The sequence below is a fragment of the Prionailurus viverrinus genome, chromosome B4 (assembly GCF_022837055.1).
Source record: "Prionailurus viverrinus isolate Anna chromosome B4, UM_Priviv_1.0, whole genome shotgun sequence".
Taxonomy (NCBI): Eukaryota; Metazoa; Chordata; class Mammalia; order Carnivora; family Felidae; genus Prionailurus; species Prionailurus viverrinus.
In genome coordinates, this window is record NC_062567.1 from 79,896,563 (window position 1) to 79,918,038 (window position 21,476).

At 43.2% G+C, this 21,476-nt stretch overlaps 2 protein-coding genes across 4 annotated transcripts in view; one reads left to right on the top strand and one right to left on the bottom strand.

Annotated features, from left to right (window-relative positions):
* Positions 1–4,345: 4,345 nt before the first annotated feature.
* On the top strand, positions 4,346–8,010 carry COQ10A (coenzyme Q10A). Its single transcript, XM_047868623.1, has 5 exons — positions 4,346–4,727; positions 5,297–5,443; positions 6,375–6,567; positions 6,799–6,900; positions 7,190–8,010. Exons 1-5 carry the CDS (start codon positions 4,594–4,596, stop codon positions 7,355–7,357), a joined length of 744 nt encoding a protein of 247 aa, XP_047724579.1. The 5' UTR covers positions 4,346–4,593; the 3' UTR covers positions 7,358–8,010.
* A 704-nt stretch (positions 8,011–8,714) lies between these two features.
* Positions 8,715–21,476, bottom strand: part of CS (citrate synthase) — a 33,769-nt gene continuing 21,007 nt past the window's right edge. For all 3 annotated transcript variants that reach the window (XM_047866599.1, XM_047866601.1, XM_047866600.1), the window contains exons 4-11: positions 21,265–21,330; positions 20,698–20,829; positions 20,252–20,440; positions 12,186–12,385; positions 11,505–11,634; positions 11,279–11,380; positions 10,858–11,067; positions 8,715–10,326 (exon numbers count right to left, since the gene is read on the bottom strand). In XM_047866599.1, the coding sequence (XP_047722555.1) occupies positions 10,156–10,326; positions 10,858–11,067; positions 11,279–11,380; positions 11,505–11,634; positions 12,186–12,385; positions 20,252–20,440; positions 20,698–20,829; positions 21,265–21,330 (1,200 nt within the window). In that variant the 3' untranslated portion in view covers positions 8,715–10,155. The remainder of the gene's footprint in view (positions 10,327–10,857; positions 11,068–11,278; positions 11,381–11,504; positions 11,635–12,185; positions 12,386–20,251; positions 20,441–20,697; positions 20,830–21,264; positions 21,331–21,476) is intronic.

The window sequence follows — 21,476 nt, forward strand, 5'->3', positions numbered from 1 at the left end:
ACATGAGTTCCAGCCCCCTATAGGGCTCTGTGCTGACAGCTCCAGCCTGGAGCCTGCTTCAGATTTTGTGTCTCCCTCTCTCTCTGCTCTTCCCCTGCTCACGTTCTCTCTCTCTCAATAAATAAAGATTAAAAAAATTTTTTTTAATAAAAATAAAATAGGGGCGCCTGGGTGGCTCAGTTGGTTGAGCGTCCGACTTCAGCTCAGGTCATGATCTCACAGCTCGTGAGTTTGAACCCCAAGTCGGGCTCTGTGCTGACAGCTCAGAGCCTGGAGCCTGCTTCGGATTCTGTGTCTCCCTCTCTCTCTGCCCCTAACCCACTTGCATTCTGTCTCTGTCACTGTCTCTGTCAAAAATAAATAAACATTGGGGCGCCTGGGTGGCGCAGTCGGTTGAGCGTCCGACTCCAGCCAGGTCACGATCTCGCGGTCCGTGAGTTCGAGCCCCGCGTCGGGCTCTGGGCTGATGGCTCGGAGCCTGGAGCCTGCTTCCGATTCTGTGTCTCCCTCTCTCTCTGCCCCTCCCCCGTTCATGCTCTGTCTCTCTCTGTCCCAAAAATAAATAAACGTTCAAAAAAATAAATAAACATTAAATTTTTTTAAATAAAATAAATTAACTTTTTAATTATTTGAGAGAGAGAGAGCACGAGCAAGGGAGGGGCAGAGAGAGAGGGACAGAGAGAATCCCAAGCAGCTTCTGCGCTGTCAGTATAGAGCCTGACGCAGGGCTCAAACTCATGAGCCCTGGGATCATAACCTGAGCTGAAATCAAGAGTTGGACACTTCACTGACTGAGCCATCCAGGTGCCCCTAATTTTTTTAACTTTTACCATATTGAAAATAAAATTTACAATATTACTTAAAACTTACCTCTTCCAGGAAGTATTCCCCAGTTAACAGGTTCTTTCTCTTTTGTTGGGCTTCCTTAACATTTACATATTTAATTTACACTGTAGAAGTCAGGTTTAAACTGCACATCTTTGTTGCTCATTTCACCTTTTACCTTTGACATACAAGTGTCCAACATTTCAGAATAGATTTTAAACTCCTTCTTAGCCAAAGCCAACACAGGACTGTATATTGCTTTGGGTTTGTTTGGTTTTCTATGAAAAAAGATTTGAAGCTCTCTAAAGGCAAGGGTATACATTATTCTTTGTAGCTCTAACAGAGCAGGAACAGGCACTTAACATTTTTTAAAAAGTTTATTTATTTTGAGAGAGAGAGAGAGTGAGCAGGGAAGTTGCAGAGAGCGAGGGAGAGAGAATCCCAAGCAGACCCTCTGCACTGTCAGCACAGAGCCCTATGCAGGGCTTGATCTCACAGACTGTGAGATCATGACCTGAGCTGAAATCAAGAGTCAGATGCTTAACTGACTGAGCCTCCCAGGCACTCCTAGGCACTTGACCTTTGATGAGGAGGAGAAAGATGAGGCTGAAGCAATAGAAACTGAAAGTAGCTGGAGATCGGATGGGTATGTGTGTTGGGACATATTGACTTGACTATTAGACCCTTCCAGGAAGGGCTAAGCTAGGATATGACCCAGAGGATGGGAGGAGGGGACTATGTGGCCTCTATTGCCTGAAATAGCTCTTGGTAACCTGAGGAATTGGAGTCAGGGGTTGAGCTGGGGTCACGTGCCTGGTTCTGGCGTGCGAGTAGAGGTGAACAAGGGAGGTTGCCAGCCGGGTTCTCTGAGCAGCTGGAAGGAGGAGGAAGGGCTACAAGAGTTATTTTTAATATTATTCAGAGCAGAGAAAGAGGATTTCCCAGTAGGGAAAAAAAGGGATATGATGTAGGTAACACAGATACGTCCAAATTTCAGGGAGATACAAAGCCCTTCTATGAAGACAGTCCTGTGATCCAACTACTGAATTCACATTTGGGTAACTCTACGCAGATACCTGCCTGTTTTTAAGCCTCAGTTTTCATTCTTTTAACAAATGCTGATTGAGGACTCAACCATTGTTGAATACATAGTACAGCCCCATACTAACTGGTTTGGAAGTAAAACATAGAGGTGTCTATTTTTGTGGAACTTAGAAGAACATACATATACATATGAAACAACTAGAGAATATAGGATACACGCTATTTTACATGGCATTATGTGTTTGGAGTAATGTTCAGGGATGGGTTCAGTCAAAAGAGGGTCTTCTTAGAGGAGGTGTGTTTTGAGTTAGTACTTGAAGGAAGTTATCAATGTAGAATGACAGGGAAATGGCAGGAAATTGGTTGTTCAAGTACAAAGAATGAACTAGGAAAAGTTTAAATGGCAGTAATTAGCTAATCTAATTAGTAGGGGGACAATAAGCAAATTGACTTGGCAGGCCTATTGTACCTTGGGGATTCTGTGGCAGTTAACTCTAAAAGAATAGTGTTAATGAGGTCACAGTTCAGTCATGTATCCGGGTTAATTTCTGTCTTTTACCAAGCCAGATCCTTTCTCCTCACTCTATGCAGCTGTCTCACATGTGTAAGTCCTTAGTCAGAGGGAGTGGGTCGGGACAAGGAAGCAGGGCTGGAAAGAGTAAATCTGTCCCTGAAGGTCACATGGCCATCTGAAAGTGGCTCCAGATTATCATCTTTGAACTGCAAGGAGACACTGTATCCTGGTGGTGGGGGCAGGGGTGCTGAGGGTAAAAGAAATGTTAGAAGAGAAAAAGAGGCAAGATCATTCACCAATTTTGGGCTTCATGTATATATAATATAAAATGAAGATTAAAATACCTTCCTTATAAAATGTTAAATGAAAGCCAGGGTTCAAGGGATGGCTCCTGTTCCTTGAGATCCAAATAAAATGGGCTCAAAATTTAAAGCAACCCAGAGCACCTGACTAGCTCAGTTGGTAGAGCATGTGACTCTTGATTTCAGGTTGTAAGTTTGAGCCTGATATTGGGTACAGAGATTACTTTAAAAAATAAGATCTTAGGGGTGCCTGGGTGGCTCAGTAGGTTAAGCGACCGATTTCGGCTCGGGTCATGTTCTCACGGTTCGTGGGCTCAAGCCCCGCGTCAGGCTCTGTGCTGACAGCTCGGAGCCTGGAGCCTGCTTCAGATTCTGTGTCTCCCTCTCTCTCTACTTCTCCCCTGCTCATGCTCTGTCTCTCAAAAATAAACGTTAAAAAATAAAAAAATAAAATCTAAAAAAATTTTAAATCAATCAATATCCAGTGGAAGTCCTAAAATTAATGCCAATTAATGCTCCTTTCAAGAAAGATGAGGGAGATGGAGGAATTATATCTGTTTCCAGGCCCCTGTTTCTAGGCAAGATGTTTCTCTTCCACACCAATTAGACCCCAAAGGCAACACAGTCTTTAATTACTTTATCCTTCTTCTCCCTTTCACACAAAGTTTTCCTGAATTTGGAAATGTGACCAAAGATTTAGAACAAAAGCAGAGGAAGGGCTTGCAGTGTAATAGCAAAAATATCTCTAAATGCAACAGCAGGCACCACCATTCTTTTTTTTTTTTTTTTTTTTTTTTTTTTTTTTACTTTGAGAGAGAGAGGGAATCCCAAGCAGGCTCCGCATTGTCAGAGCAGAGCCTGACGTGGAGTTCGACACCAGAATCCATCTCAGGAACCATCTCACCAACGGTGAGATCCTGACCTGAGCGAAATCAAGAGTAGGATGCTTAACGGACTGAGTCACCCAGGTGCTCCAGGCACCACCATTCTTAAAACACCATTCCTCTACAACACCGTGGGAGAATTTCAATGGCTTTTATACCCACTTAGATCCACTCTCTTTTTTTAATTTTCCTTTTGTTCTTCCCACTTTTATCAAGAGCATTTCCCCCCTACTGTATAGTATATATAGCAGTATAGTGACATTTCTTTGCCTGCGTGCCTACCCATGAAGCCTCATCCTTCATCACGTGCACACTTCCAGACAAAGGCGTTTTTCTCCCCTAAAATTAAGTCTGGTTCTTTCAACCCTGACTTCTTCCTATAAATATTAAAAGAGAAAATTATACAAAGTCTTAGCCCAGGGCTTGGAAGATTAATTTCCTTTCTCAAAGATGTACAGCATAGTACTAGGCACTAGCGGCTACAAAGATGAATAGGACTTCTAACTACGAACAAGAAAGACTATAATAAAGGCTCTAAAAGAGATGTTCAGAAGATCAACATATCTGCCATCGACACGCCCACGAAGTCGCTTCTGTGCTTATGTATTATCAGTTCCGTGACCACAGACAGACTCGCCAAGTAGTTTGCCGGATGACCTCGTTCCTCCTGGACATCTCTGCAGCTTCTCAAACACTTATCCCTGCGCCCTTTCTCGCTAGAGGTGTGAAACTACATCTCCCGAAAGGCCGCGTTGTCCCCTTCCTTCCTCCCTCTCCCGGTTCCGAGTCATGGCAACGGCGTGACGTGAGGGTACTGGGAGCTGCGGGAGCAGCGGTCGCGGCTTCAGTTCTAGCCTACCCGGCCGCCCGGGCGGGAGCAGGGGCGAGAGGAGCCGCAGCCCCGGGCAGCTCCTGCGCTCGGGGACCCTGAACCCGCCCGGCGGCCCCTTCCTGCCGCTTTTCCTCCCGAGCGAGGAAGGCGCAGCGGTTGTCAGAGCTGAGAAAATAAGGGAGGGTCGCGCGCATGGCCTCGGCGGGCGCGCGGCGGCTCCCAGCCGGGACGCGCGCGGCGGCCCAGCGCTGCTGCGGCTTCGCGCTCCTCCCAGGCGCGCTCCCGGCTCCGCCCCCCGGCCCTCCGCGACGGCCGCGACCAATGAGGTGAGAGGGAGGTGAGGGCGTCTGCGCGGGTGTAAAGAGGGTCTTGTAGGGCCCCGAATTTGCACCTTGGAGGGTTGCGCTTCTGGGATGCAGGCCTGGCGTCGGGTGGCGCGGCAGCGGTCCACCTAGGAGTCTAATGTAGAACTTTGGGGAAGGTTTTTGCAAGTTATTCGCAAAGGGGAGTCCCCGGGGCGGGTTCCCAATCACTGCTTGCCTCTCGCTCGCGCCCTGGCAACACCGGGCTTGGTGAGGCCCCGGAGACTATGATACTATGATACTTTGTGAGAGTCGTAGCTTTTAGCAGTAGCATAGCCCACGCTTAAAGGCAACTGCGCTTCGCACGCACCCCACTTTTTCCCATCTCCTCTCTCGGCACTGTCCTCAACCGCCCTCGACCTTTCGCACTCGTGACTGCCTGGCCAGGGTGCCTGGCGGGCTGCATCAGGTGCTGGGGGAAAAACTTGTCTGGACGACCTTCCTCTGGGATGCACCACACTTCCCCTTCACCTGGGAATGGTTGAGGAACACAAAGAATCATGACGTTGTCGCCCCTTTCCTTTTATCCTTAGATTTCTGATGTCCTGCAGCCTCTTCTTGCCCCGGGCTGCCCAGGTCTTGGTGGCTGAGGCTGGCTTACCTCCCAGGCGTTCCTTCATGGGCTTTGCTGCCCCCTTCACTAACAAGCGAAAAGCTTACTCGGAGCGTAGGATCATGGGGTGAGCATCCTCCCCTGTCCAGCATCCCTCCACATTGCCTTCCCCTCCAAACAAATGATCAAACCTAGGCTAGAATGTAAGGGTAGCAGTAGTGGACAAGATTCATCCCTGGCCATCCCTCTCCCCAGCTATTATTACTAATCATTTATCCTTCCCTCCCAGCCTTCCAACTTTCATTTCCCCCTTCTTGGTTGCTGGGCATGTCCATTAAGTGAAATGTGACTAGAACTGGGCAATATAAGACAACAGGGTATTATTTCTCTGCTGACCTTTTATTATTTTTTTAACTTAAAAAGTTTTTTTATTTTGAGAGAAAGCCAGCGAGAGCGCGAATGGAGGAGGGGCAGAGAGAATCCCAAGCAGGATTCTCTTCCCTGGGCTCGATCTGTACCTAGGGCTACTTTGTTAGAAAGTTACAGAACTAGGATCTGAGTTCTTGTGGGATCACCAGTAAAAAGCGAGTGTTCCCCCTAGTCTTTTTTTTTTTTTTTTAATTTTTAAGATTTATTTTGAGAACAGAACAAGCTAGGGAGGGGTAGAGGGGAGAGACAGAATCCCAAGCAGGCTTTGCGTCATCAGTGCAGAGTTTGATGTGGGGCTCGAACCCACAAACTGAGATCATGACCTGAACCAAGATCAAGAGTCGGACGCTTAGCTTACTGCACCACCTTGGTGCCTCTAGATAGTCCCTCTTAAGATCAAAATAGATAGTAAATGCAATAGGGTTCTGTGAACTACAAAATATAAGGTAACGTTAACATCATGGAAATTTGTTTGCTTTTGGGAAGTCATAAATCCAGGTTTTGGGATCTCTAGTTCCTGATGATGAATAGTTAGTGGGCAAAGGTACTGGGGGGAAGGTACCCAGGGCAGGGAGGAACTTGACCCAGCTGGCAGTTCCTTGGCCTCTCTCTGTGATTCCTTCTCCTAGGTACTCAATGCAGGAGATGTACGAAGTGGTGTCCAATGTCCAGGAGTATCGTGAGTTTGTGCCCTGGTGTAAGAAGTCTTTGGTGGTATCTAGCCGCAAAGGTCACCTGAAGGCCCAGTTAGAGGTTGGGTTTCCACCTATTGTGGAACGTTACACGTCTGCTGTTTCCATGGTCAAACCTCACATGGTCAAGGTGAGGCGCTGGGAGGAGGGATTAATCAGCAAAATTTTTGTGTTCTCTAGCATTTTTACATTTAAGGGCTATTTTGGCCCTCTTTGTAATGATTTTATCTCCATGTGTCAAATACTTCCCTAATAAAACATTGGAAGGAAAATATCTTTCATTTCTTTCTTATAGGCTCCTATACCTAGTATAGGTTTTATTCCATTTTAATATTGTTTAACTACCCGACTGTCCTTTTAGGCTGTTTGCACTGATGGCAAGCTCTTCAACCACTTAGAGACCATTTGGCGATTCAGTCCAGGTATTCCTGCCTACCCACGAACTTGCACTGTGGACTTTTCGGTGAGTCAGGAGGCTGTGTAGCATAGGGTTGTGGGAGCAGAGTGGAGGTACAATGACAGTTATCAAGTATAGCTAGCACTTAGCATTTCCTAAGTCAGTGACACTTTTCCATAGGTCTGAGCTTACATCAAACATACTCTGTGCTCAGTCGTTAAGTAAGGGCTTTTGAAAGGATCTAAGAACTAGAGGGGGAGGGGAAGAAAAGGCACTGAATAGTATCCTTGCATTTGGCCAGGGACTATCCAACATGGTCTTGAATAGTTTCTGACTGTCTCTTACCCATTCCCAGATTTCCTTTGAATTTCGTTCTCTGCTGCACTCCCAGCTGGCCACCATGTTTTTTGATGAGGTTGTCAAACAGAATGTTGCTGCCTTCGAGCGTCGGGCAGCCACCAAGTTTGGTCCAGAAACAGCCATCCCCCGTGAACTGATGTTCCATGAGGTGCACCAGACTTGAGGCAAAGGATTGTTCTTGGCCTCTCCTCTACTCTCCCTCCCAATCCAATTCTCTTATTTATTTCATTTGGCTCCTGATCCAATCTAAGAGAAGAGTCTGTGTTTATAATGTTTTCCTTCTCAATTCCCCAGAAATTGGGCTCTAAGCTGGCTACAAATGCTGGGGCACAAAGGTAGGGGGGTACAGAAAGAAGACATGCCTAGGGGATGGTCAGGCTCATCTTGAGAGCCCCATATGCCTGATGTCTGCAGTCTTCTCATAGTGAATTATATTCAGGACTGTGTGGTTCTTTTTGGACCCTGTCAACATACCTTAGTGTCTGACCAGAGTAAGATAGCAACTTTTCTAAGGATTGTATAAACCAAGCTTTTTCCTCTGACAGAGGTACTGGGTGGTCAATAATTGTTGCCCACCTAAGATGCTTCAGGAAATGCCTGAGATCTGGCCCCAGATTGAAATCCATATGATCTCACTTTTAAAAATATTTCCATGCTGCCTGGTTAGTGGAGAGCACGAGGCTGTCTTAACATCAGTGCCACAGGGGCAAGGAGAAAAAAAGCACTGAAGAGAATTGTACTCTTGGGTTGTACCTTATTCTTCTACTTGGCCTGAGTTTTTATAAAATTTCAATAAATTAATTGTGACAGTGTGAATTTGGCTTTTTTATATCGTTTCTTGGGGGAACAGTGTGGATATAGCATAGTAGAAGAAAGTCATGGCTTCCTTCCTCAGGGGAGTAAAGGTGCAAGAAGGCCTCTTGGACATAGTGTCCCTGCTAACTATAGTAGCACATTCTACAAGCCAGGACCCAGTACCCACTCCCTTGCCTATTTATAGACTTTTTCAGAAGGTCAGTTGCAGGAGTCTCAGAACAGAATAATCTGGTCTCACATCTACCATACAGCTGATGTCCTCAGGACCGCTTATTTTGAGGACCTCCTTAAGGTCCCTGCAAAGAATAGGCATTCCACACAATACCAGAGCCCTCTAGAGGCTCAGGTCCAGAGCCAGCAGTCCTCCTCTATTTGCCCTTGGTATGGTATGTTCCTTTCGCCCAATGGGCTGGACTAGTTTCCTTGGATTAGTCGCATAAGCAGTTTTGAGGTCTCAGCTACGGTCCTTGAGTGTTTTCTCTTACAACAAAATTAAGAAGGACTTCTAATCTTGAGGAAAAACAGAAATCTCCTTTGGAAATTTCAGGTATCCTGTCTTATTAGGGTAAATAAATGTCAAAACCACCTAAAGATAAAGGGATGCACAGGACAACTTAGAACACACTTAGTCCAGGATCTTGCTAGCCAGATTCCTTACTTTATAACAGAGATTCTTCCAGGTCTTATTTAATAGCAGGCTCAAGCATTGTTAATAAAAACATTTATTTTGCATTTTATACAGAACAACCTGAAGTCTGGATCATGACTTGACAGTTACCCAGGGGTTTACAGACAATGTGTCCATCTCAGCGTGGTTCTGGGGATTAGGGTTCCACACAAACACAGGCAGGAGTTGCGAGGAAGGAAGGGGGCACTGTAGGAGTGTATTTCAATCCTTTCTTAAAGAAAAGGCAGTAGAGCATTCTGAGTCACTGAAACCTGTGCAAATGGGGCTTCTAAAAAATACTGTACTGTGAGCTCTTGAGGAAGGGGCCAGATAAGGATCTTGATAAATAAAGGGATATTTTCTTGTAGCAGGGGAAGAGGGAGGCCTATTACTTTTGTAGCCCCAAGACCTGATAGTCAAAGGAAACCACATCCAATCTTAAATAATTTCCCTGCTAAGAAGTACCCATATCCCTGGAACCAGACTATGAAGATAGTATGCTGGTCATTCCCAAGTCCTTATTCAATGGCCCATAGCATATTAAAATAAAGTAGAAGAAAAAGATCAAAGGGTAGTGGCTTGTGTTCCACAGGACTAAAAAGTTTAGTACATGTTAAGCACTGACAAAGCCAAATGACTGGGAAGGACCACAGCTTAGACAGTGGCATATACAACCTGCTGGAAGAGGCCTAGTAAAGACCTCTAGTAAGGGGCAGGGGGGGAAGGGTGGGGGGAGTCCACAGCACCCTCAGCTTGAGGTACAGCAGGTATAGAAAATCTGGAAGGAGGGGAATATTAAAGCAGTGAGTAAGAGAATACTCCCAGATCTTAATTTTCATAGGATAATTTTAAAAGAGAAAAATCAAACATTGGGTGCCAGTCACAACAAATGCCATGGCCTTTATGGTCACCTAGTAGCATAAAAAAAAATGCCAAAGAGGTCTGCCTAACCCAACAGGTCTTGCTAGGAAGTGTCTGTGTGCATGGGAGAGAGCAATGAGGCTTCACAGAACTGATAATCCAACATGATTCCTATGGGAACAGAAGGGGCAGAGTCCCGATTTGCTGGCCTATGGAGGGCTGGGCTGAGTAGAACCAAAAGCTCTAAAGTCACTGCAGATTCTCTGCAACCAGCTTTGACCCAGGTAAAGAAGAGTCAGATTCTCACTCTAGAGGTGGTGGTGGTGGTGGTGGTGGGAGGGGGGACCCAAACCTAACCCATACCACATGCATTAGTCCTGGTCACCCTACAGTTGATGGGCAACTCACCAGGCAGGAAAAAGGAACTGATTAGGGAAGAAGGGGTTACTTTTTATCTTTTAAAGTCTTAATTTCTATTTTAACTTCAAACTTATTATCAGTGCCTCAGATACAATTTAATCTTAAATCTTAAAAAGCCCCCTGAAACAAAACAAAATTATACTTTTTTTTAAAGCTCCCTCACTTTCTGGTAGTTAGCTTCCCCCCAGTCTCCAGTTTTACCCTGACTTAGAGTCCACAAACTTCATCAGACCATCCGTGCTCATTGACTTGGGCCTCTCTAGTGGGAAGCCTAGGGCTCGGCTCCAAATGAGCTGTGCCAGTACCCCCAGTGCCCGTGACACCCCAAACAGGACTGTGTAGTAATTCATCTCTGTCATGCCGTAGTACTGTAAGATAAAAGAGAAAAAAGTTTTGTTAAAGGCGCTGAGGTAATAGCATGCATAAGTCCAGGGGCAGAGACCTTAACTGAGTCAGCCTCAAATAGAAATGACACTAGGAGGGATGTCCAGGTGGCTCAGTCAGTTAAGCATCCAACTCTTGGTTTCAGCTCAGGTCACAATCTCACAGTTGTAAGTTCGAGTCCCACATCAGCTTCTCTGCAGAGCCCGCTTCCGATCCTGTCTCCCTCTCTCTCTGCCCCTCCCTGGCTCGCTTGCTCTCTTTTTCAAAAATAAACAAACATTAAGAAAAACTTTAAGAAAATAAAGAAATGCACCAGGAAAAGTACAGTAATTGGGATTTTGAAAAGACAGCACCCCTTTCCTTCTGCCTGTACCTGCCCTCTGCCACAGGCAACTTTATCAAAAGGGTAAAGAAGGAGGTATGAGTTGCTCTGACTAGGAAGTTGATTTTTTGCATGGCAGAGAACATTAGGGTTTGGCACAAATTAAAGGGAGAGCAGGGAAGGGAAGACTCACCTGGAGCAGCACACCACTGTGAGCATCTACATTGGGCCAAGGATTTTTGGCCTTGCCCTGCTCTAACAGGACATTGGGCACAATCTTGTACAGCTGAGCAACAAGCTTAAACATGGAGTCATGAGGCAGGTGTTTAAGAGCAAACTCTCGCTGACAGGTATATCGTGGATCAGTCTTCCTTAGTACTGCATGGCCATAGCCTGGGACAACCTGTAAAGAGGGAGGGTAAGAAAGCCAGCTGTATTCTCAAGTAGAAATTCTTCTTTTCTAAATTCTTCAGGCTAGACAAACAGAGGATGGGGCAGGGAGAGAATTTCCTTCTCTAACACAGGGACCTCTCTCATTCTATTCTCTTTAATTCTTCTAAATTGCACAACTTGGGTCTTGGCTTCTTTCCTAGTTGCTAAGCATCTCTGCTTACCCGTCCTGAGTTGAGTGTGTTCCATATGTAGTCTCGTAACTTCTCATCTGACACATCTTTGCCAACTTCTTTTTGTAGTTGTGTCAGCCAAACAAGTACTTCCTATGGGTAAGGTTTGGGGAATAAGATAGTGTCAACACATATGCTAGGAGGGAAAGGCAAGATCAGAAGAAAAGCATGAGAATAAGAAAAACATGAAGCAGGAAAAGAAAAGGAATAGTCTTACCTGATTTGCCAAACCATGTAGGGGCCCTGCTAGCCCGTTCATGGCTGCTGCAAAGGACAGGTAGGGGTCTGAAAGGGCACTGCCCACCAAGTGGCTGGTATGGGCACTTACATTGCCTCCCTCATGGTCACTGTGGGGAAGTAAGAAAGGAGAATCAAGGCCAAGAGAGGAGAAAAAGGGGTAGACTATGAAAACATAGACCTTGCTGTTCTCTTATCACATGCTAGCCTAGTTACGGGCTCACACTAGCCTATGGCCAGTTATACATAAGCTCTTGTAAGAGATGTCCCAATCTCGTTACCAGCCTTTGTTCACTAATCCACAGGGCTGGAGAGGTTACTGGTTGATGATGCCTGTCTATGTGCCAAGCTCCTGGACGCTCACTCCAGCTTTAATAGGAATGGCCAGAAGAGGGAGCTCCTGGAAAGCTGAAAGATCACCTACTGTGAGCAATTAGTACTTTTCCCTAGCTTCTTAGAAACATTACTTTGTTCTTAGAAAGGTTATGATTATTTCCCCATACCTCTGGATTTCCTTTACTAGATTCCTCTCTTGTCTTGTGTGCCATGTTTCCATTTCCTTGTTGCCTACTGCCTGTTCCCAGAAGAGATTGTTCAGGAGCTTTTCTTAAAATTTTCTACCAATCCAGGCAAGGAGCTATGGTTGCTGGGTCTAGCTTACCTGTGGATGGTGAGGTACAAGCGCATGAGCTCAGTGAACTGAGCATCAGTATAGCCTAACATGTTGGTGAAATTATGGGACCAGTCCAGCTTAGAGTCAATGGCCCCGATACTGCTGCCCTCCCGATAGAGATTCCGGTAGATCTTTGCTGCAACACAAGGTAGCTTTGCGATAAGATCCATACAATCTTCATAAATCAACTGATAAGAGGAAAATGGAGAGAAAAAAAAAGAAAGAAAAAGATTTATCAACAAAGAAGAATTAGGCAAGGATGCTGTTTGTCGTCCATGGATTGGGCTATTTGGTTGATGCTCAGTGGTTATATATGGAGGTTAACAACAATAACCATTTAACTAAATAACTTTTATGACCCAGGCTCTGCACTAAGTGATTTACACATAATATCTTGTGTATGTTAAAACATTTTTGGGGTGCGTGGGTGGCAAAATCAGTTAAGCATCTGACTTGATTTCAGCTCAGGTCATGGTCCCAGGGTCATGGGATCAAGTCCCAAATCAGGCTCCTCGCCAAGTATGGAGACTGCTTGAGATTCTCTCTCTCTACCCCTCTCCCCCACTCACACACACTCTAAAACAAAACAAAACAAAATGTTATTTCTAATTTTTGCCACTCTACCAAGTACGTAATGACCTCCATTTTATAGGTGAGTAAACAAGCTCAGAGCATTCAGTTAAATGCCAAAGTCAGATTTTGAACGCTTTTATGTTTAACCATGATCTTTCCCACTACCTGACTTTGCACTCAATGAATGTGCTAAGATACTAGGTTTTAGAAATTAATTCTGTTCCATCTTTCAAAGAAAATTCACCATATATGCTAAGGGTCAAAGAGTAGCATTCAATTGTTAGGTAATAACAAAGGCTTCCATTTTTAAGCACTTACTAACAGGCACTGTGATATATTATTTGCATTTTTTTTTACCCTCACAATAGTCCCATAAGGTAATATATCCCTCATTTTATAAATCAAGAAATTGGGGCTTGGCCAGGTAAAGTTACATGCACAAAGTTACCCGCTCAGCTAATAAGCATCATGCAGCTTAAACAATTATTAATTCATGGACACTCTTGTTTCATCTACACCCTTACTTTCTCCTCTCACCTCCCAAGTTATTTTGAATGAATTCCAGACATATATTCCAACATGTAAACATTTAAGCATATATCTCTAAAAGATAAAGGCTGTTGATAAAAACAAATCACAAAACCATTATCCCAAAGGGAAAAAAATTAATAAATCCTCAATATCATTAAATATCTACTCAGTATTCAAATTTCCCTGATAATAAAGCCCCCCCACCTCATGTGTTTGATTCAGGACAGAAAAACCCACGTTGCAATTGTTTGTCTCTGAAGTCTCTTTTTTTTAAAAATTTTTTTTTAAATGTTTATTTATTTTTGAGACGGAGAGAGACACAGCATGAACGGGGGAGGGGCAGAGAGAGAGGGAAACACAGAATCGGAAGCAGGCTCCAGGCTCTGAGCCATCAGCCCAGAGCCTGATGCGGGGCTCAAACTCGCGGACCACAAGATCGTGACCTGAGCCGAAGTCGGACGCTCAACCGACTGAGCCACCCAGGCGCCCCTGAAGTCTCTTTTAATCAATGTTAAGTTCCCTGTCATGCTTTCCTTTTTTAAAAAAATCTTTTTTTATATTTTATTTTTTAGAGAGAGAGCAAGTAGGGGACAGGGGGAGGAGGGAAAGAAAGAAAATCTTAAGCAGGCTCCATGATCAGCACGGAGACTACCACAGGACTTGATCCCACAATGCTGGGATCATGACCTGAGAGAAAACAAGAGTTGGACGTACCACCTAGGTGTAGTGTACCCCCCGCCTTTTTCACTTCGCAATTTATTTGTGGAAAATCGGATCACTTCTTTTGGAGAATTTCCCAGTTTAGATTTCGCTGGTTATATACCTGTGATGTCATTTAACATGTTCCTCTGTCGATTGTATTTTGTATAAAACTGATGGATCTAAAGGCTTGAGTAGATTCCAGTTCAATTTTTTTTTTTTTTTTTTTTTTTTTTAGCAAGACTACTCAAATGAGCACCAGGTGACGTATGGAAGTGTTGAATCACTATATTGTAATCTGAAACTAGTATTACACTGCATGTTAACTAACTGAAATTTAAACTAAAAAAAAAAAAAAAGACTACCTGATAAATAGTGTTGTGTTCATTTATTAAGAGAAACACAGAAGAAGGAAAAAAAAAAAAAAAAAACACAGGGGGTGCCTGGCTGGCTCACTGGGTAGAGCATAACACTCTTGATCTTGGGGTTATAAGTTCAAGACCCATGTTGGATACAGAAATTACTTAAAAATAAAATCTTAAAAAAGAAAGAGAAACATAATCTGGTTGCCTCTTTTTGTGATGTTAATAGCTTGCTCAACTCTTCTGTATTATTTCAAAAAAATGTTTATTTATTTTGAGAGAGAGGAAAAAGAGAGAGCACATGGGGGAAAGACATTGAAAGAGAGAGAGAGAACCCCAAGCAGGCTCTGCACTGTCAGCGCAGATGAGGAGCTCCAAGTCACAAACCATGAGATCATGACCTGAGCCAAAATCAAAAGTCTGGATGCTTTACCAACTGAGCCATTCGGGCACCTTTCTTGTGTGTCAATTTTATCTTCTCAAAGGGAATTTTAAGTTCCTTAGAGATAAGACAGGGTTTTGGTATTTTGTTTTCTTTTTTTAAATAACTTAAAGGGGCGCCTGGGTGGCTCAGTTGGTTGGACGTCCAACTTTGGCTCAGGTCATGATTTCACAGCTTGTGAGTTCGAGCCCCGCATCGGGCTTGTGCTGACAGCTCAGAGCCTGGAGCCTGCTTCAATTCTGTGTTTCCCTCTCTCTCTGCCCCTACGCTGCTTGTGCTCTCTCTCATAAATGAATAAATGTTAAAAAAAAAAAAATTAAAAATAAATAAATAAATAACTTAAAAAAAAAAAAAAAAGCTGCTTTCATCCACAGTTCCAGGGACATAGAAAGCATGGACTAAATACTTATTGGTTGATATTGTTACATGGTGCTAATATACAAGTTAACTAGCTAAATGCTCCTGCAGGAAGTCATAAGGTTTCAGTAGTTTTCTTCAAAGAGCAAAATCTATAATAACTAGCCTAAATGAATTAATCTCTATAGTGCCATGTATTATTCAGGTATCAAATATCAAGTAAACTAAAATATATGCACGTGCACACACACACATTCAGTGAATTTTGTAAATGCTACCAGATTCAATAAGAATACTGCCAAAATTAGGGGCACCTGGTAGCTCAGTTTGTTAAGCATCTGACTCTTGATTTTGGCTCAGGTCATGATCTCATGTTTCATGAGTTCGAACCCCGCATCAGACTCTGTGCTGACAGTGTGGAGCCTGCTTGGGATTCTCTGTCTCCCCCTCGCTGCCCCTCCCCTGCTCGCTCTCTCTCTCTCTCTCTCTCAAAAATAAACATTAAAAAAATGTATTACAAAAAGAAAACTGCCAAAATTAAAAAGCTACTTGAAACAAGAAACACTCAGCTAACAATTGCAAATTCTCAAGAGGTTAGATTAACCATACTTCCATGCAGATTTACATTCCCCCAAGGAAGTAAGTTGCTTCCAGAAGCCTGCATCAAGCATATGCAGTTTTAAGAGACTTGGACTGATTAGCAGAATGCCAAGAACAGGATTCTGGGCTAGATAGACTATTATCTGTGGTGTGTATACTAACTTGCAAAACTATTTGGAAAGTATGAATGGTGTCTTCTTCTACTACTGAGAATGGAGTTTATAAAGCAACCTGTAACAGACCAGGCATGACAATATGGGATCCTTACCCTGCTTTTTATAGTGGTCAATGCTGTACAGTCAAGAAGAGATCAAAACAAAACAAAACAAAAACTTACAGAGAACTCCTGTTATTTTTCCTTTAATAAGCTAAGATTGAGGTGCTATTTAGGTATTTGTACCAACACATTCTTCATTGATAAAGCCTTGGAAAAAAGATGTTAAAATATGCCAACATCACAACTATCTGGAATAAAGGTTATAAAAATGACCATCATCATCATCATGAGCCAGCATCTCTATGGCTAGTAAAATCCTGGTCAGGTAGTTAGCAAACAATCATCATCATCATCATTTTTTTTTTTTAAGTTTATTTATTTATTTTGAGTGACAGAGAGAGAGAGAGGGAGAGAGAGAGATAGCAGGAGTGGGGGAGGGGTGTGCAGGGGGAGGGGGAGAGGGAGAGGGAGAGGGAGAGGGAGAGGGCGAGGGCGAGGGCGAGGGCGAGGGCGAGGGCGAGGGCGAGGGCGAATCCTAAGCAGGCTCTGCACTCAGTGCAGAGCCCAATTCAGGACTCAGTCTCATGAACGAGGTGTCAGGGCCTGAGCTAAAATCAAGAGTCGGACGCTTAACTGAGCCACTCAGGTGCCCCAGCAATCAATCATTATTGAGATGACACAGAAAAAGAAAAGAGCCAGTATTTATGGTGAAGAGCCCCTAGACTGAAGCAAACTCAAGTTTGAATCTGGTCTTTATCACTTATTAACTGCATGACGTGGGGTAAGCTACTTCATAGCTTTAATCCTCAGTTTTTCCATTCAGTAAAATGAGAGTAACAAATAATATCTACCTCATAGGGCTGTTCTGAGGATTAAATCAGATAATGAATGTAAAGCATTTAAGCACACTATTTGGTATGTTTTCAAGAGTTATTAGGTGTTCAGATGATTTTATCATAAAAGCTTCAAAACCTATGTATACCATTTATAGGCTTTACAGAAGGTGGCATTACTAGCAAAATTTGATGGGTCAACTACTTTGCAAATTTTACCTAATACAACATCTTAAGACTACTTAACAGTTAAATAGCTGGTTGCATCACAGTAATTTCCTGGTCATGAATGAAGTGAAGTCACTCAGAAAAAGACCTAACTTTTTCAATTCAATAGATTATACTATTTATCTCTGTTACGGAAGAAATGTTGCAGGCAGTAGATCATCCACTTGAGGTATATGTTAAAAAACAAAAAAATAGTATGAACTGATGGTTCTAGTAAAAACTCAGATCATACAAAAACAACATAAATTTTTTAATCTTTGGAGCGCCTGGGTGGCTCAGTCAGTTAAGCGGCAGACTTCGGCCCAGGTCATGATCTCGTGGTCCATGAGTTTGAGCCCCGCGTCGGGCTCTGTGCTGATGGCTCAGAGCCTGGAGCCTGTTTCAGATTCTGTGTCTCCCTCTCTCTCTGATCCTCCCCTGTTCATGCTCTGTCTCTCCCTGTCTCAAAAATAAATAAAATGTTAAAAAAAAAATAAAAAAAAAAAATTTTTTTTAATCTTTATTTTTGAGAGAAAGAGAGAGAGACAGAGAGAGACAGAGTGTGAGCAGGGTAGGGGCAGAGAGAGAGAGAGAGAGACACAGAATCTGAGGTAGGCTCCAGGCTCCAAGCTATCAGCACAGAGCCTATGCGGGGCTCAACTTGTGAACCACGAGATCATGACCTGAGCTGAAGTCGGATGCTTAACTGACTGAGCCACCTAGGTGCCCCTCAACATAAATTTTTAAACAGAAATAACCAGTTGAATGATGCTGTGCATTTCTACTTAAGTAGACTATGGTTAAATTAACCAAGACAGAGAACTGAATAGAAATAGTGTGTCTGACTTTTGAGAAAGATACAAGATCCAACAGCAAAAGAGCATGAAGCTCTACTAAACTCGTTACTGGTGCTAATTTTTGTGCAGTGTGAACTTACCAGACACACATCCTAAGGGTGACAAATATATCAGTATTGCTTATAAATATTCTCCCAAAGATTGGCAGAGTCCTGAAATATAACATGTTTACCTCAAGATAGCCACCCTCAGATGACAATCTCAAAGAAATTATGGCAGAACAGTCAATCAATGGCTACATGTTGAAAAGGAGGCAACAGCAAGCAGAGGAATACAAGATTCATTTTAATGATTCAATAACGGACAGTATGAAACAATGAAGCATGTTTGGATGTACCAGAAATATCTTATAGGCATCTATTGCAAAGCATGAAGAAGCTACTTTCTCCCTTTCTCATTACAGTCAAGACAACAGCACTGTAAACAGTAACGGGCACATCTGAGCAGTCAATTTCTAAAAGACAAGCTATTTTTTTGATAGCAGGCTCCCTGCTGGCAGTGCAGAGCCCAACATGGGGCTCAAACTCACAAAACTGCGAGATCATGACCTGAGTCAAAATCAAGAGTCAGATGCTTAATCAACTGAGCCACCCAGGCACCCCTAAAAGATAAGTTTTAAAGTAGAAGAACTGCTGGTCTTGATTTAACCTTTTCTGTTATGATGACCCACACAAATAACAATTACTTGAAAAGCATTTAAAACAGAAAATGGAGGGGTGCCTGGGTGGCTCAGTTGGTTAAGCATCCAACTCTTGATTTTGGCTCAGATCATGATCTCATGGTTCGTGAGTTTGAGACCCGCATTGGGCTCTGCGCTGACATTCTGCTTGGAATTCTCTCTTCCTATCTCTCTCCAAATAAATAAATAAACATTAAAATATACATATATACACATACATGAAAATGGAAAGCAATATATTCAGATTACACAACATTCTGAACTTGCTGATATATGGATTTATAAATGTTTTAAGTGCTTGTGAATGTGTATATTTTCCATCATTCCTATACCTTCCTTCTCAATGCTAACCAGACTAATTTAAAATTCTCCTTCCCCCTTTCCCCTAATAACAAACATAATTCTTTATACGCAATTGGCATTGAGTAAATATTGACCAACCAAATGAAGCAGGATTTGCCAAAACCCCAAGGGAATTGCATCAGACCAGTGGACCATGCTATTCTGCAAAAAGGAACTGTTCCTATAATACCTGTCTCCAAATAAAAGAAAATGAGATGTCCCACTGTAAACTTAGCCAGATAACTTGTATTTTACCCGGTTTTTCTGAGTACTCTGTGGGGTATTGGAAAGAGGATGGAAGGAATTAGGTACTATGTGTTGGGACAAGGCACAACAGTCTTCTTATACTCCAACTAGTTCAAACTATTAGGGTCACATTTCATTTTCAGAAAATAAAGCGCATCTGTTTCTGAATCCTACTTCCAGGATACTAACGACCCTTCTGCTCCTGACAGGTATCTTGAGTGGGACAGTACAGAACAGTGGCTGATTGGCACTGTCCTCCTAGACTCTAGAACTGCCTTAGCTTCCATTCACCTAACTTCTCAAGGTTCTCCTTATTTGAAGTTAAAAACAAGAAGGGACTTTTTGTGGCTAGGGTAAGACTACTCTGAAATCTTGTCAGGGATCCTGCAATTAAGTCACATCCTTTTCAGTGTTCCAACAGCCCTGTGTAATCTCTCCATTACAGCAAGATTACTGAATTGTAGTTTTCGTTTTTGTTTTAAGCAGGCTTCATGCCCAGCACAGAGCCCAACGTGGGATTTGAACTCACGACCCCAAGATCAAGACCTGAACTGAGATTAAGAGTCAGACACCACCCGGGGCGCCTGGGTGGCGCAGTCGGTTAAGCGTCCGACTTCAGCCAGGTCACGATCTCGCGGTCCGTGAGTTCGAGCCCCGCGTCAGGCTCTGGGCTGATGGCTCGGAGCCTGGAGCCTGCTTCCGATTCTGTGTCTCCCTCTCTCTCTGCCCCTCCCCCGTTCATGCTCTGTCTCTCTCTGTCCCAAAAATAAATAAATGTTGAAAAAAAAGATTTAAAAAAAAAAAAAAAAAAAAGAGTCAGACACCACCCAAGTGCCTCCTGAACTATAGTTTTTTTTACATGTATATGACCTTAACCAAACCAACAACCTTGGTGACACAAAGCATATTCCATTTACCTTTGCGATCCCAAGGACTGGAAAAAACAAACAAACAAACAAACAAACAAAAAACAAGCTTAAATAAAAATTTATTAAAGGAGTTTCTGGCGTAACTCAGAAGTAATTCTCCTAAACATTCCTTTTTCTTCCTTCATATTTAAGTCCTTTCAATCCCCATCACACATCAATCATTGCATCAGAATTTCCTACCTCCCAGTACTTGGTTCGGTTGATACCCTCTGCATATGCTCGGGCAAAGTTGCTTTCACTGTTGAGGGCTGTAATGGCTGCACTGAGCTGAGACATGGGATGTAGATTGGTGGGAAAGTTGTCTAGCATGGTGACCACATGGGAAGGTAAAGCTGCCCTCTTTGCCCACTCTTTTGAAAGCCAAGACACCTGTGATAAGGGAGACACTGGTCAGAACACTATGCGAGGAAAAAGAAGAGAAATAAAAAGACAGTGACATCTGAGTAAAGAAAATCCAAGAGAATACAACCCAATCCACTTATACAGCAGAAGTCTGATCTGATTCCTTCCCCTCACTACACATCCCTAAAAAATACCACCCAGAGTCAGATCAGGATTAAGTGTCTGAGATTAGAGAAAGGCAAAGAAGGAGAAGAATGAGAAGGGTTAACATCCTTCTGTTTTACCTGTTCTTCTGTTGGGATTTGTCCAGTTACCAGCAACCAAAATAAGCCCTCTGGCAGGGGTTCTTCACCCCCTTTAGCCTTGGGCAGCAGTTTCTGGCATTCAGGGATACTGTAACCTCGGAAACGGATGCCCTGGAGGGAGAAGAGTAAGAGGTACAAATCGTAAGTTTATTACCCTAGAAGTCACATAATTAACTAGTCCCACTCATATCAGATCTTTCAACAAGTTAGAAAGGCTCCATGCCCAATGTGGGGCTTGAACTCACGACTGTGAGACTGAGTTGGAAACTCTTCTGACTGAGCTACCCAGACAGCCCTAGAATAGAATTTTTAAAGCTTAGATCTCCACATAACTTAATTCTGCTTGGTACTTTTAGTTTTACTCGTTGATATATTAAATAGGTATACTTGTTCTTCAGTTATCCCATATGAACCTATTTTCCATCTTCCAAAACATGAAGACAGATGCTTTATTTTGTTTTCCTTACCCTCACTGGTCTAATCCATGCTGTGCACAATAGTCAGTAAACTCAGTGATTATTACTGATTGACATGAGGGTCTCTTACCTCATCAGGATCAAGAACTGATGTTTCATATACCAATCCCTTCATGCCTCTCATGCCACCATACATCTAAAGAAAAAGACAGATGTAACCAGTAATCAGAATAATTCAAGCTAGAGTTTGTTAGTGCTTCATGGAATCTGAAAGAGGAAATTTATTCTCTGATTTGCAAGACTTGGTCTGTGGAAAGAAGATTCCTGAGGAGGTAGCATACT

What these genes read in the sequence shown, in the direction of transcription:
- COQ10A (XM_047868623.1), top strand. Translation starts at nt 4,594, where the DNA reads ATGGCCTCGGCGGGCGCGCGGCGGCTCCCAGCCGGGACGCGCGCGGCG. An exon ending in TCGGAGCGTAGGATCATGGG is followed by an intron (nt 5,444 to 6,374) that starts GTGAGCATCCTC and finishes TCCTTCTCCTAG; the next exon opens with GTACTCAATGCAGGAGATGT. An exon ending in TCAAACCTCACATGGTCAAG is followed by an intron (nt 6,568 to 6,798) that starts GTGAGGCGCTGG and finishes CTGTCCTTTTAG; the next exon opens with GCTGTTTGCACTGATGGCAA.